The 15,403-nt window shown below is 53.7% G+C and overlaps 1 protein-coding gene across 1 annotated transcript in view; it reads left to right on the top strand.

The window, feature by feature from the left end:
- The window catches only part of SCN4A (sodium voltage-gated channel alpha subunit 4), a 43,954-nt gene that overhangs the window by 7,268 nt on the left and 21,283 nt on the right, over nucleotides 1-15,403 (top strand). The window contains 13 exon segments of the mRNA XM_027667884.1: nucleotides 2,444-2,679; nucleotides 2,681-2,743; nucleotides 3,017-3,135; nucleotides 4,543-4,632; nucleotides 5,268-5,396; nucleotides 5,489-5,580; nucleotides 7,223-7,540; nucleotides 8,665-8,728; nucleotides 9,507-9,648; nucleotides 10,440-10,652; nucleotides 12,584-12,748; nucleotides 12,981-13,104; nucleotides 13,797-14,035. Coding sequence (XP_027523685.1) covers nucleotides 2,444-2,679; nucleotides 2,681-2,743; nucleotides 3,017-3,135; nucleotides 4,543-4,632; nucleotides 5,268-5,396; nucleotides 5,489-5,580; nucleotides 7,223-7,540; nucleotides 8,665-8,728; nucleotides 9,507-9,648; nucleotides 10,440-10,652; nucleotides 12,584-12,748; nucleotides 12,981-13,104; nucleotides 13,797-14,035 — 1,994 coding nt within the window.

Below are 15,403 nucleotides of genomic sequence, written 5' to 3'. Positions count from 1 at the left end.
GTGGGAGGGGATGGGCTGTGCCCTTCTAGAGTGGCTGCTCTGGGCTCTGATTTGCATCCCTTTGGGCCACAAGCTGGGTTGGAGCTGGACTCCACTTTGCAGTGATGTGACTCAGTCCATGCTATTAAATAACCTTGTACAGCAATGGCAAAAGCCTCCCTAAAACAGAATCACAGAATCCTTCGGGTTGGAAAACCCCTCTGAGATCATCAAGTCCAACCATTCCCCAGCACTGCCAAGGCCACCACTAACCCATGGCCCCAAGTGTCACATATACATACGCATCCCTCAGGGATGGGGACTCCACCACTGCCCTGGGCAGCTCTGCCAGGGCTGGACAACCATTTCTTGTAGAGAAATTTTCCCAATATCCAACCTAAACTTCCCCTGGCACAACTTGAGGCCATTTCCTCTCCTCCTGTCCCTTGTTCCTGGGAGCAGAGCCTGACACCCCCCCAGCTCCCCCCTCCTGTCAGGGAGTTGCAGAGAGTGAGAAGGTCCCTCTGAGCCTCCTTTTCTCCAGGCTGAGCCCCCCCAGCTCCCCTGTGCTCCAGACCACAGATTTAAATACAAAAATTGATGCTTTGTCCACTTGATTTTCTTTTTAAAAGTTGCCCTTTCTGAAAGGCAGTAGGTTGCTGCCATCCCTGCAGCAGCTGGATTTTGAATGAGCACCAAAGCCATGGTGCCAAAATTCAATTCAGCAGTGACAGCAAGGGACTGTGGAGGTTTCTAAAATGCAGTTACACTGCTCTGCTCAAAATCAAGACCTCCCTGTGCCATTGCTTTATCCCCTGGCTTCACCATCACCACAGGAACGTCGCGATACCATTATGCACCCAGAGTGTCTCTTCCCATCCGGGCTGTAAATGTCCAGTTCTCCCCAGCCACAAAGGGTTGAGGGTTTACAGCTCTCAGCACAGCAGAGCTGAGGCTCTGAGGAGTATTGATCCTAAAGCTTTTCAGGATCAGGTGCTCGGCAGCATCATGGGAAGTTTTGGGTTGCCAGAGGGATGCTTGTTTTGGGGAGGGTGAGGCACAGAGGTCCAGTGATCCCAGTATCCCTGCAAAGCAAGACTGAGCATTGAGGAATATTGGGCTCATCTCCAGCACAAGCTGGGGGTTATGGGTCAATATCAAGGCAAATCAAGGTGAACCAAGGTACAGGGGCTCAAAGCAAGAACCTTCCTGGTGTTGAGGAACTCTGTGTCAGGTGCCTCAACCTCTCTCAGGGCATGGCAGACACACCCTCCGGGTGCAGCCACCCCTCTCCTCCCCACTTTCCCCTCTCCAACCATTTTTGTTGTTCTGCTGCAGAGGAGCCATCCTTAGCTGTCCTAAACCACTCAGCCTATTCCTGTCTGGGGATTCCTCCCGACCCCTGTAACATTAGAAAGTGCCATTATTGCTTTGCTTTTTGGCTCAAGGTAAGACTTTAAGCCCTTGCTGTCGGGAGCAGAGCCACCCAGCACTGCAGGTTCCTTGTGTTCCCTGTGGCTGGGTGCTGTGACATGGCCATGACCCTGCAGGACTCAGATCCTCTGGCTGAGGAACCTCTTCCTTTGGGCACCACACGTCCCTCACGTGAGGAGCAGGAGGGAAGCTGTTGCTGCCCTGCCAAGGGGAGGAAGCTGGAGCGGTGCCACTGCTGCCCAAGGTGTTTTGTTTTTGTTGAACAGCCGTGCTCTAGGTTGTGAAATTTCGTGTCTAACACATCCAGCTGGTGCCAGGGACACCAACTGCTCAGCTCATATGGTGCTCAGCTTCACAGGGCCTTCTGATCAGAGGTGGAATGGGATCTGGGAGGAGAAAAGCTCACTCGGTGCTCTAACTTACCCTAACCTCGCCCCAGCCAGGTGAGGGAGGGGATTGTCCTGCTCTGCTCTGCACTGGGGTGGCCTCCCCTGCAATATTGTGGCAGTTTTGGGCACTTGGTGTGTTCAGCTGGAGGAGACTGAGGGGAGACCTCACTGCAGTTACAGCTGCCTGGGGAGGGGCAGAGGAGGGGCAGGGACTGAGCTCTGCTCTGGGGGGACCAGGGACAGGACCCCAGGGAATGGCTGGAGCTGTGTTAGGGCAGAGTTAGGCTGGGTATTCGAAAGAGATTCTTCCCCCAGAGGGTGGTTGGCACTGACCAGGCTCCCCAGGGCAGTGGGCACAGCCCCAAGGCTGCCAGAGCTCCAGGAATGTTTGGATGATCCTCTGGGGCACAGGGTGTGACTCTTGGGGATGGGTCTGTGCAGGGCTAAGGGTTGGACTGGATGATCCCTGTGGGTCCCTTCCAACTCAGCACATTGGGAACACATGGGATGCTCTGTCCGTGAGTGCTCCACACATAATAACCCTTCACGCCAGCCCAACATTCCTGCAACAAACCCATTCCCAAAAACCCCACCAAGATCCTGCCACCGAAATGCCCCCCAACCCCCCGCTGTCCCCTCAGGCTGGGCGCGGCCGGCCCGGAAGCAGAATGCGAGGATGGCCAGCCTGCCCTTCATCCCGGGCCCCGAGAACCTGCGCCCCTTCACCCCGGCCTCGCTGGCCGCCATCGAGCAGCGCATGGCCGAGGCCGAGGCGCTCCGGATAAAGAGGCAGCATGTGGAGATGCCCGAGGAAGAGGAGGTCAAGCCCAGCAGTGACCTGGAAGCCGGCAAGAACCTGCCCCTCATCTACGGCGACCCCCCCCCCGGAGCTCATCGGGACCCCGCTGGAGGACCTGGACCCTTTCTACAAGGACAAGAAGGTGAGGGGCAAAGCTCAGCCCATGGGTAGGCTTGGTGTTAGGTGTAAGTCCCAAGAAAAAGACCAAAGCAGGGACCTTCTCTGCCTTTTACCATGCCCCATCTTGATGATCCACAGCCCCAGACTGTGGTTGCTTCTCCCTGTTCCTTGGGAAAGCCCCAAGCCTTTGGAGGTGCAAACATGCGTAGAGGTCTCTTGTCTAACAGCAGCTCTGTGGGTGTGTCAGGGGCGTGCAGAAGGGTTAACCCATCTTCTTCCCCTCTTTTCTCCACAGACATTCATAGTCCTCAACAAAGGGAAGTCCATCTTCCGCTTCTCGGCCACCCCTGCCCTCTACATGCTGGGGCCCTTCCACCCCATCCGCAGAGGAGCCATCAAAGTGCTCGTCCATTCATATCCTTGATCTCTGGGATGCTGCTCTGCTGCTCAAACCCTGGTGCTCAGGGTGCAAACAGACCTGGGAGAGGGCTGAGAGAAGGGTTTCATTATGGTGTGGTGAGGAAACCTCTTGGGCTGCCCCCCAACGTGGTCAGGACCCACTGACCAGCCATCCAGTTCTTTAGGAGTGGGAGATTGAAGGCTTTGAGCACCTTGGTGGCACCAAGAGCTCAGCCTTGGTTGGAGAAGGGAGGAATCTGGTTGGTTGAAGAAGGGAAGAAATCTAAGTGGTGGAGCTTCCTAGGAAGAGGTTGAAGGTGTTTGAGGTTCGGAGAGACTTGGAAAGGAAGGGAAATGTTTATGGGTCAGGGGATCCTGTCCCACCTGGGAAGTGGGTGAGTTGGGGAGCTCAAAGGATTATTTGGGAGAGGGAAGGGAGAGGAACTGGGACACTGCAGTGCAGGGGAGGAGACAACTTGGGCAGTGCTGGGGCTTTTGATGTGAGACAAGCAGAGATGGAAAGGCAGGAAAGGACCCCAAGAGCAAGAGGGGCACTAGGGTGGGTGGGAAGTGATCCCAGCAGAGCTCTGGTGGCTGCCGCAGTCCGAAAAGGGGGGGGACCGTGGCATAAGCACGGGTCCAGGACACGAGGGTGGGATGCAGGTAGAATGATTTATTCAGGCGTGCACAGGATTCTTATCGGTTCAGGCAGGGAAAGGACCAGAACATCGGGTGGGGTTTCAGACAGACAAACAGGGGAGCAAATCAGGATAAAGGCACAGGTGAAAGAGGGAGGAACGTGGGAGGAACCGGGGAGAGAAGGGGCGAATGGAGGCTGTTTCCTCTCTGCAGTTCCTCCAGGCAATCGACAGAGAAACAGGGGAGCAGGGAGGCAAACAGACCGGGATATGCCCGGAAGATACAAATTCTGGGGGAACATACAATGTGTGTGTACATAATAACTATAAAGTCTGCATCATAAAGTCCGTTCAATCACTGTGCATCCTTTTCCACTTCTGAGATTTTCCCCATTCTGATTCCTGGTCCTTCACAGGTGGCAGCAGGGGTTGGTGGCCAGGAGTGGGGTAGAAAAAGAGGGGGTGTTTGTGGCAGAGGGGTCAGAGAGGCAGGGAAAGCTGTATCCTGGGATGATGGAGAGCAAAGAGCACAGGGGGCAAGAAGGGAGGCAGAGCCAGCACCAGGGAGCCAGGAAGGGGAGCAGAAAGGAAGGGAAGAGGCCAGGATCACACATGGGAGCAGAGGGTCCAAGGGAGAAGTATAGGCACAGGAGGAGCAGGTCAGGGTGAGGGAGCAGGTCAGGTGGGAGCCAGGACAGAAGGAGCAGGGATGCTTGGCTTCATAACCGTGGGAAGGGGATGATCCAGGCAACAGACACAGCATTTCTCCTTGACCAGGTTTTAAATTATTCAGCATGTTCATCATGATCACCATTTTAACCAACTGTGTGTTTATGACCATGAACAACCCCCCGGCGTGGTCCAAGAATGTGGAGTAAGTCCCTGTGACCTCCCCCGGCCATGGGGGCCACCCCAGCTTGACAGGACCAAGGCTGAGAGAGGAGTGTTGAGTTCCAGGCACCCTTCAGAGCAGGAGGGGTATCACTGGAAAATGCTGGTGACGCTCTTGATCTCAGGAGGAATCTATGTCAGGCATTGCAAAGAGTGTTTCAGAGCTACCCAAAACGTGGTAGGGGCCCCATGACAGGAGTCCACTGTAGAGCAGGTTGGGTTGGGTTGGGTCATTGGTGACATTCTGGAGAGGGTGAGCAGATCCACCTGTCCAAGGATCATGGACAACCTGTCCCAGGTGAGAGGGGGCTATCCAGCATTTCCTGCTGTGGTTCTGCACAGTCAGGTCTCAGTGGGGCTTTACAGAGAGCATGGTGGTGTTGGGACATCAGCAGGGATCAGAGGTGTTGCAGAATAGTCCCCAGAGGGATGGGTACCTCAAGATGTCCCAACTGACCTTATGAGGTGAGGTGAAAAACTCCCCCAGTGCTGAAGCACCCCAGAAACTCAGCAGCCCCCCAGAGTCCGCTCCCCAGGGTGGTCCCACTGTCAGGGGTAAATAAAACCTCATCCCTTGGACCTTGGGGAGCATCCCCCGAGTCACTGCTCCCATTCCAGATACGCCTTCACTGGGATATACACCTTTGAGTCCCTCATCAAGATCCTGTCGAGAGGTTTCTGCATCGACGACTTCACATTCCTGCGCGACCCGTGGAACTGGCTGGACTTCATGGTCATCTCCATGGCGTGAGTTTGGTGGGATGGGGGATGACAGGAGGTGTGGACACTGCTGAGTGCCTGGCAGAGACCCTGAAGCCCTTTCCTCTCCTGTCCTGCAGCTACATCACCGAGTTTGTGGACCTGGGGAACATCTCTGCTCTCAGGACCTTTCGCGTCCTCCGCGCCTTGAAAACCATCACCGTCATACCAGGTGGGACTTAACGAAGGGCTCTCCCCTCTGTGTCCTCCCCTGAGGTCAGATGTTTCCACCTTTCACAGCAATTCCTTGTTCTTTTGACAGCTCTAAGAGAAAACAGAGGAAATAAGGTATTCCATGCTTACAATTTTCCACGAAATTCAGCTTTTGGGTTGTTTGGCAGGAGAAGCCCCTGCTGAGCCAGACATCATTTTTAGGGCTCCTTGGAGATGCCTTAAGGGGGTTTGTGCTCACAGTGTGCTTATGGGCTCGATAAACCAAATAGCTCAATTCTTGGAGCCACAAACTCAGTTTTTGTCCCCACTGCTGAGTTTGCTTGGATTGAGATATTTAATGGGTATTAGTGCAAGAGCCACATGGTGAGTGTTTAATATCACCCCAGACCTCCTGCCTGTGGTGTGAGGAGCACATTACCAATTATCTCTGATGGCTGTTCCCCAAATCTGATACCACCCTGCTTTGGTACCAGCTGATGCAACCAGTGATCCCACAGAAGGGATCACTCAGACCCCTTGAAGAAGCACGAGACTGAACTGGAACTGATAATCCCTTGCGGTGAATAAATTCTCGTGTCCCTGCAGCCTCCAGATCTTTAGGGTTCACATCTGAACATTTTTTGCCTTCATCAAACAGGCTAAAAATTGCATTTAGCAAAATGTAAACTGCTGCTTTTTTAGGGAATGACATCCCCCAGAGGCCCTGCAGAAATAGCAGTTGCAAAAATAAGCTGAGAGAGAATGACTGACCTTGGCCATTTCCCAACACAGACAAACCCTTGGAGAACAGGGTTTTACCTCAATAGTTTGGGGAGCAAGGAGCAAGCGTGATGAGAGGGCTGAAAATCATGTCTTTGGAGAACTGCCTCCACATGAGAAAGCTCTGTGCCCAGAGATGCTTTTAGGATCAATGTTGGGATGTCCCAGCATCACCCATCACCCGTGCAGACCTTGGGTGATGGGAACACCATCCTCCCTGGCAAAAGGCCACCAAGGATCCATGGATAAGCCTCCTCTGTGGAGGAAGCAGCGATGCTGGGAGGGGGAGATGAGTTAATCCAGATGCTTAATGCAGATGGCATTTTGTCACCTTCACTTGGACACACTGGGGATTCTCCAGCTTGAAGGGTCAGGATGGAGGGTCTGGCTGGGTTCCTGACCACCCAAGGGACAGCAGCACATGTGGTGTTGGACCACAGAGGCTTTCCTGGAGCTGAGGGAGGTGCTCAGCATCGTGCAGCTGGGCCAGCAAGAGTTTTTCCATGTGCCACTGCAGTGGTTCGGGCCAAAAAAGGCCAGACTGTGACATCTGGGGGAAACAGAAAGTCCAAAGGCATTGACAGGCTGGGGTGAGCTTTGGCTCGTGATGTCTCAAGATTCGGATGGGGAGGCTTGGCCAGCACCAGTCCAAGGGAGAGAGTTTTGGGAGAACGGTTTTTACTGCTCAGCAATGTGTGGGGACAGAGGGACAACTGGGATGTGACACAGGACACAGAGCTGGGGTTCTGAGCCCATGGGAGGGGAACTTGGTGACGCCACATATCCCCACCAGATCCGGCAGCTTTTGGGAACGCCACAGCATGTTCCCCCACGATTAGCAAAGGAGCAATTAGCTCAGTGGTGACACAACTTCTCCTCAGGGCTGAAGACGATCGTTGGGGCTCTGATCCAGTCGGTGAAGAAGCTCTCAGATGTCATGATCCTCACGGTTTTCTGCCTGAGCGTGTTCGCCCTGATCGGCCTCCAGCTCTTCATGGGCAACCTCCGGCAGAAGTGTGTGCGGTGGCCCCCTCCCAACATCACCTTCCTGGGGGACTTGGAGCTGGACAATGACACGTTGGTCAACTCAACATTTTACGACTTTGTGGATGACTTTGCCAGCAACTTCACCGGCAACTTCACCGGCAACTTCACCAGCAACAGCACCTTTGATTTCGAGGCCTACATCAGTGATGAAGGTAAGTAAATGCTCATGCAACCCCTTCTCTCCACACCCATCGCCCTGGTTGGCTCCTCTGTTTCCCTGCTCTTCCTGTGCCAGAACAAGATGGTTTGCTCACACAGACCTTCCTGCCTGGGTGCTTTGCAAGGAGATGTGGCTGGTGGGTGAAACAGGTTGTGTACACACACAGGAGGCACCGATGGGATCAAATCCATCTTGACAGGGAAAATGTGGTCCTCCTGGACAATCTAAACTCCTCCAGAAATGTTTCACCATTGGATAAACCAGTGTCTCCATCTCTCACTTGCTCGTGAGGGCACAATCTCCCACTGGGGTGGTCAAAGCAGGGAGACCAAACCCTGCAGGAGCAGATGGGACTTCAGATGGAAACAGAGAGGGAAGGATGCAGGAATGACATTTCTCACCCACTTTCACAGCTGCATCATAGCTGGGTCCTTCCCCAGGTCCACAGTGAGCATTGCAACACCACGACAGCCACAGGAGGGGAAGGAGGGAGAGGTGGGACCAGCACAGGTGCTCAGGCAGTCATCCAAAACTGCTACTTTCCGATCCCTTCTTTGAAAATTTGGTCCCAAAGTGTGGGATTTTGTTTGTTCTTTGGTTTTGAGTTTTTGGGTCTGCACTGGAGTTCTAAGGAAGAGCTCTAAGGAGCCCTGGTCTGTGAGCAGGGTGAGCTTCTCCACTGGGGAGGGGATGGGAGCAACAGGAGGAAGGCAAAAGCCATGGAGCAGTAGCAGTTTCACAAGGTTTTTCTGGGACTCCTGCAGTCCCCCATGCTCACTGTTCCCTGTGAATGCCCTGCTTTTCCCAGCAAAACAGGCCAACCATGATCCTTTGACCACATGTTAACCCAGTTTCCCAGGACCCCTGACCCTGGCCAGCTCCAAAGCTGTTCATGGGCTTGGGAGTCCTGATTAAACACTGCCATGAACTAGCACCAACACAAAGAGTAAAGTCAGAAGAGATACCCCAATGTCCAATGCTGGGATTCAGTGACATTCCCTGGGACTCAAGGAATTTCCCTGACAGCAAGTTGCTACCAAGAATTTGAAAATCAATGTCTGTATTTATTTATATATTTATTTATTGTTATGTCTTGCTCTTTCCCCAACTCCAAAGCCAATTTCTACTTCCTGGAGGGAGCCCTCGATGCCCTGCTCTGCGGGAACAGCAGCGATGCTGGGTGAGTGCAGTCCCTGCTGGGGGCTGAGGGCCCCTCTGGATCCCTGGGAGGGGATGAGGGAGGTGGTGCAGCCAGCTTGGGATGGGACGGGGCTGGGAATGTTGCTCTGCAGGTGAATAGTCTGGGAATCCTAATGGATCAACCTGGGGTGGTATCGGTCTGGGAATCCCAGTGGATCAGCCTGAGGGGGGGTATCAGTCTGGGAATCCCAAAGGTATCAGCTTGGGGGGGGGGAATATCTGTTGGAGCATCCCAATGGTATCAGCTTGAGCAGATATGGATCCAGGCATCCTGACTGTATCAGCTTGGAGGGGGTATCAGTCCAAGCATCCCAACTGCATCAGCTTGGGCGGGTATGGGTTGGAACATCCTGCTGGTATCAGTTTGGGGGAGTATCAGTCTGGCCATCCTGACTGTATCAGCTTGGGGGGGGTTTGGTCCAGGTACCCTGGTGGTGTCAGCTTTGGGGAAGGTGGTATCAGTCCAGGCATCCAACTGTATCACATTTGGGGGGTATCACTCTGGGCATCCCAACTGTATCAGCTGGGGGGGTTGTTGATGAGAGCATCCCAATGGTATCAGCTTGAGGTGGTGTCTCTCAGGGCATCCTGACTGTATCAGCTGTGGGGAAGGTGATATCAGTCCAGGCATCCAAACTGTACCAGCCTGGTCCCCCCAGTGCATCTCCACATCCCCAGGGCTGGAGGGTCTGGCTGTGGGTGCCAGAAGGGGCAGTCTGGGGGGCTCACACCAGCTGCCCCCACGGCTCCTTTGGCAGGAAGTGCCCCGAAGGGTACGAGTGCATGAAGGCAGGGAGGAACCCCAACTACGGCTACACCAGCTACGACACCTTCAGCTGGGCCTTCCTGGCCCTCTTCCGCCTCATGACACAGGACTACTGGGAGAACCTCTTCCAGCTGGTAGGCACCACATTTCTGTCCTTGTGCAAGAGCTCCTCTTGTTTTGGTGCTGCCCCTGGTCTGAGACAGGTGAAAAGTCATTGACTGGAAACTTGTGGGTCCTTGTCTTGCGGTTTATGGATCCAGCCAGGATCAGCAGAGGTGGTGCATGGTCCCATCCAGTTCCCTGACCTGAGAGTGCAGTTTATTTTCCAGGGCAAAGCCCGGGTGTGCTGCAGTGGTGCTGTCAGCTCTGTCATGGAAATCAGGGATTTATAAGGGTATTTATTGCAGCTCTGGCTTGAGCTGAGGGAGAGGGTAAGGAGGACAAGACATGTCACTTGTGCCCTCATTGAGTCATCCTCTAGGGAGACACCACAAAACCTGGGTCCAGAGGCTACTCAGGTAAAAGGAATCCTATGTCTAAGGCTACCCGTGTCCTCTGGAAAGGATTATACCCAGATCCAGAGTGAGAAAAGGACCACCTTGTCCCAAGGGTGAGACCTGAGAAGTTGGGGGCTGAGGGACATCAGCCCCTCACAGCAAAGCGAGTCACTGATGAAATACTGTCCCACCTCCACACATGCTCACAGCCCTGGGAACAAGAGGGCTGTGCTGAGAATTATGGCTGCTTCCTACAATTCCTAACCCAGTGCTGCAGGAAGGTCCACTGGGCAATGACCAGCCCTTAGGGAAGATGGGAGCAAAGTATTTTCCTCCTCCCACAAATGGGAGGGTGTCCCAGTGCAGGACATTTCCTTGGAATCATCGCCAAAGCGATGCCGTGACAACCCTGCCTCCTCTTCCCACAGACACTGCGTTCAGCAGGGAAAACCTACATGATCTTCTTCGTGGTGGTCATATTTCTTGGTTCCTTCTACCTCATCAACCTCATCCTCGCAGTGGTGGCCATGGCTTACGCTGAACAGAACGATGCCACGCTGCTGGAGGAGCAGCAGAAGGAGGAGGAATTCCAGCAGCTCATGGAGCAGCTGAAGAAGCAACAAGAGGAGCAAGAAAAGATGGTTGGTGGGAAGTGTGGAGGCCGAAATCTCAGGAATGGGGGAGAAAAGGGAGGCAGCAACGAGTGTGATGGTGCATCAATTTATGTAAAATCCAAGCATGAGGCCCATTTGGTTCATAGGAAGGGAAGATAATCACTGAGTAACTATTTTGTGGGTCACAGATGAATCAAAAAGTTGAGATACAATCCTGTGGGGTAAAAAAATAAGACTGAAAATATTTAATTTCCACATCCAAATCCCAGGATGGGGAGCACTGGGAGGCAGCAGAGAGGAGCAGCATGGAGGGGGGGTGTTGTTTGAGAGGAGGAGGTGAGGGACAAGGCATGAATGTCAGCAGAACAAACAGTGAATCTCCCTGGAGCACATCAGGAGCCTGGCAGGGAGCTCAGGCACAGAGTCATCAGGGTACAGAGGTGGTGCCCAAGGAAGATGGGGCAGCTGCAGCAAAGCTCAATGTGTTTGCAAACGGTTTGCTTTGGCCTGAAGACAGAAGAAAGGGCTTGAGAGACCCTGAGTCTCACTGGGGAAGTTCTGGTGCCCTCTTGGGAGCCAAGGAAACCTGGTATGGTGGAAGGTGTCCCTGCTCATTGCAGGAGGGTTGGAAATGAATGCTCTTTGAGGTTCCTTCTTCAAACCATTCTGGGATTCCATAAATACCAGGTTGGAAGGGTCCTCCAGGATCATCTGTTCCAACCTTTTTTGGCAAAAGCATGACCTGGACAAGAGACATTTGCTCTGTCATGATCCCAGGGTGTTACCTTAGCCCCTTTTTGGTCCTTGGGTGTGTTTTTTCAGCGCAACATGCCTGTAAAAACATGGCCAAAAGCCTCTGTGATGTCTGGGGCCATCTCTAATCATCATTTTGATCTATGTCAGCAACATCCACAGGAGCCATCCCTGCAAATCTGTTAGTTTGGGCAAAACACCAGCTCCCTTGCATGCAGAGAGACACAAAACAATGTTTGACTGTCTCTAGAGCTTATCTCTGCTGAGCCACAACATCCTCTGAGGAAGTGGCTTGTTTTTATCTGGCTGCTCCTGTTTGCAGGATGGGGCTGGGCAAGCCCTGCCCGAGGGACTCCAGGGTTGGGGGGTCAGGATGAGCAAATTAACCAGGAGTTGGCCAGAGGCTTTGTTAAGGGATGTTATTCCTTTCTAGTCCCATAGACAAATTAAAAAGACAGAGAGAATAAGGCTGAGTGTGAGGGTAAAGCACCTATGAGAAATGGGGGCTTGGATCTGTTTAATATGCCATGACTGAGTGTGGAAACTGTGTTAGATCTCAGTGATGTGCAGTGGGAATAGAGATGTCCCCAGTCCTCTGTGGCATCCTTAGGGTGTAGTAAACTTCAGATGTTAATAGCAGTGTCAGAAAGAAAAGGAAAAAAAAAATAATTTGTTGTGCAACAATACAACATCTAGGGGGGGGAAGTAATTAAATTTTGATTCAAACATTCACAAATTCAGTGCAAGTCCAAAAATCTTGGAGATCACACTTCAGAATTATCGTTGAAGATTCTTCTTTCCCATTTGGAATGAAAGCATGTTTCAAAGGCTAAATTTTCCTGCAAGACAGATCTGAGAAGGTTTGCATAGTTTTGTCCTTATGAATTATTCCTCTTGACCAAATTTGAACAGATTTAATTCATCAGTGCAAGTGAAAGGGAAAGGCTTGGAACTGCTGGTGAGCTACTGCAAAGAGGTGTAGAATTCCAGGATGGTTTGGGTGGGAAGGGACCTTAAACCCCATCCAGTCCCATGGGCAGGGACACCTTCCACTAGCCCAGGTTGCTCCAAGCCCCATCCAACCTGGCCTTGGACACTTCCAGGGCTGGAAGGGGTTTTCCCAAGCCCTCCCCAGCCTGGTGCCCATTGTGGGATGGTCCCAGGGGCTGTGGCAGGGGCTGATGGGGCTGTGGGTTGTTGTGCAGTTGCAGGACCGGCGGTCCAGCAGCGGTTCCCTGCCCAGCACTGTGGCCGAGAAGGAGCAGAAGGAGCTCGACTCAGACCTCAACAGTGACCAGGACAAGGCCAAGGACTGCAACGGGCAGGTGATCCCCAAGATCACCCTGCAGAGATCTGACACAGTGATTGATGTAAGTGCTTGGCTCTGCCTCTACCATCCCCCGAGGGTGCCCACCCTGACAAACCCCCCTGGAGGGACAGGCCTGTGCCCAGCTCATTGTGGGTTGGGTCCTACAAGCCTCCAGCCCACCTGGGGTTCCCACCTTGCACCCGGAGGTCTCTCCACACTGTGCCCTTTTCTCTGCCTGCTATCCTTCAGAGCATTAAACAGCTTCTCCCCTTCCATCCCTTCTCCCCTTCTAGTTCAACCCAACTTTTGAGCCAGAGAAACAGGACCACAACCACCTCACTGTGGGCAACCAAGACGGGCCAGGACTTGAGAAGAGGGTGGGAAGTGCCATCAGTGTCATCTCCAACGCTGTAGAAGGTACATTTCCTCCAGCCTGGGTGAGGGCTGTGGGTGCCCTGTGGTGTTTTGGTGGGTTTGGGTTGGTGATAGTGGCTGTCCCAAATCCCCAGCCCCATGCAAGGGATGGGTCTGGGCCTGGGGTCTCCACACAGGGTCAGGGCACTGCAGTGATGCCCAAGCAAGACTTTTCATCCTAGCTCACTTGGATGGTGCCTGGAGGCAATAATCCCATATCTCACACAAATTAGGGATTACAGTTGATTAGAGAAGTCTCCAGAGCCGATTTCCCAGGAGCTGCTGTCTCAACTTCAGAAAAAAATGCCATGAACTCAGCAACAGCAGGTTCTGTCCTCCCTGAGAACGGGCACAAACCCCTCTGGCCACCCCAGAGGAGTTCCCTTGGATGTCCCTCCAATCTCAGTGTGGCAGGGACACCTCAGATCCTGCCCAGGGGCTGAGAGTAGGATTGGACCAACAGTTCCCTGACTGATCTGCCTTTCCATCCTTCTCCAGCTGGGAGGGTAAAGTCTGCAACATTACTGTACCCGGGCATGGGAGGGCTCCTCCTTTTGGGAGCCCCCATATTAAACTCATAGGTGGTCTAGGGCTGGTTCAGGGCCTCAGGAGAAGTCACTTCTAGAGGGCACTTGCCCACCAGGGTGAGGACAGGATAACCCTGCACTGACATCATCATCCTTTCCTGCCCTCAGAGCTGGAGGAAGCTCACCAGAAGTGCCCACCCTGGTGGTACAAATTTGCCCACACCTTCCTGGTCTGGAACTGCTGTTTACCGTGGGTGAAGTTGAAGGAGTTTGTCAAGATGGTGGTGATGGACCCCTTCGTGGACCTGGGCATCACTATCTGCATCGTGCTCAACACGCTCTTCATGGCCATGGAGCATTACCCCATGACAGAGGAGTTTGAGAACGTGCTGTCTGTGGGGAACCTGGTAGGCAGCTCTGGGCAATCCATCCTTCCCATTTAGGGGCACAGCAGCCCCATCTCCCACCCTGTGGGCAGATCCCCCCCTCTGCTGCTGTTGTGATATTCAAACAGTGTGGATTCCTGCCTGAAAACACATCCCTGAGAAAGCACTGCAGGGGTCTGACCACAGCATCCCCGCTCAGGGCTGGACTCCAGGATGGTCCAGATCAAGGGAATTGGTGTGGGGATGGGATCCGTCATTCCCTGCTCTCCTCCTGCTGCAGCCTCTGCCTGCCTTGGTGCATCTCCAGTGTGGCCATGGCCTTGCAGAGCTCTCCTGAGCATCCTCTACATCACAGCCCAGGGTCAGGCACGAGCTGCTGCCAACCCTGGCTGACACCACGCTGTCCTCGTGATGCTGGGTGGCCACGGGGCAGAGAGGGGGAATTCCAGACTGTGGGAGCAAACTGGTCCCCACTGAGCAGGAAGAAACAACGCTGGCAGCACTAAAAATATTAATAATCAGGGCTTTTCCCTGTGAAATCACCGCAAATCTGAGCTGTACTGATTTTATAGGTGTATTTAACACCCAGCTGTTGCTACTCCTGCTCCGAGCTCAGGGCAAGTGGCTTTGAGCTGGATGGAATCTGCTGGTGGGACAAGACCAGGAGGCCCCTGGTAGCAGGGGGAAATGCACTAAGGGATGCATTGCCCACCTTCCCCTGCTCCAGCACTTGCTGAGACCTCTGTGAGCACAGGCCCTGGAGTGACAGATGCCAGTGGCTGTGCCCAGGCGGGCAGGACGCCGTGCAGCACATTTCTGCTTTGTCTCTGATTTCAGGCAGGAAATACAAGGGGATTAATGGGCTGGTGCTCAAGGCACGGTCGTGCTGCAGGATGGCTCCAGCCCTTCCTTTGGGCCAGCAGCTTTTCTGGCTGGGCACGATTTGCTGGGAAAGGGCCAGGTAGGGATGGGAGCAGAAGTAGCTCCCACTGAGATGTGGTTTCCCCCCAGATTTCCTGTCTGTGCCAGAATTAAAGCTGCAGTGCTGCTGCCTGTCCCGTGCAGGCTGTAAAGGGCAAGAGCAGGGATCAGCTGGCAGGAGCAGAACAGGGGGTGTTTGTGAGCTGGCATTCAAAGGGCATATGGGGGCCATCCCTTGGGATTCTGGAACAGGAACAGAACAGGGGGCATTTGTGGGCTGGCATTCAAAGGGCACGCAGGGGCCATCCCGTGGGATGCCGGAGCATGAACAGAGCAGGGGACATTTGTGGGCTGGCACGCAAGGGCCATGTGAGGACCATCCCCTGGGATGCTGGAGCAGAAGCTGGGATGTTGCAGCCTCTCCTCCCTGCCCAGTGGAGGCACAGACCTGTGTGTCCCAACACCATC

This window comes from Corapipo altera, unplaced genomic scaffold (genome assembly GCF_003945725.1).
Source record: "Corapipo altera isolate COAL_440 unplaced genomic scaffold, ASM394572v1 174, whole genome shotgun sequence".
Lineage (NCBI taxonomy): Eukaryota > Metazoa > Chordata > Aves > Passeriformes > Pipridae > Corapipo > Corapipo altera.
This window is presented reverse-complemented; position numbering and strand designations above follow the sequence as displayed.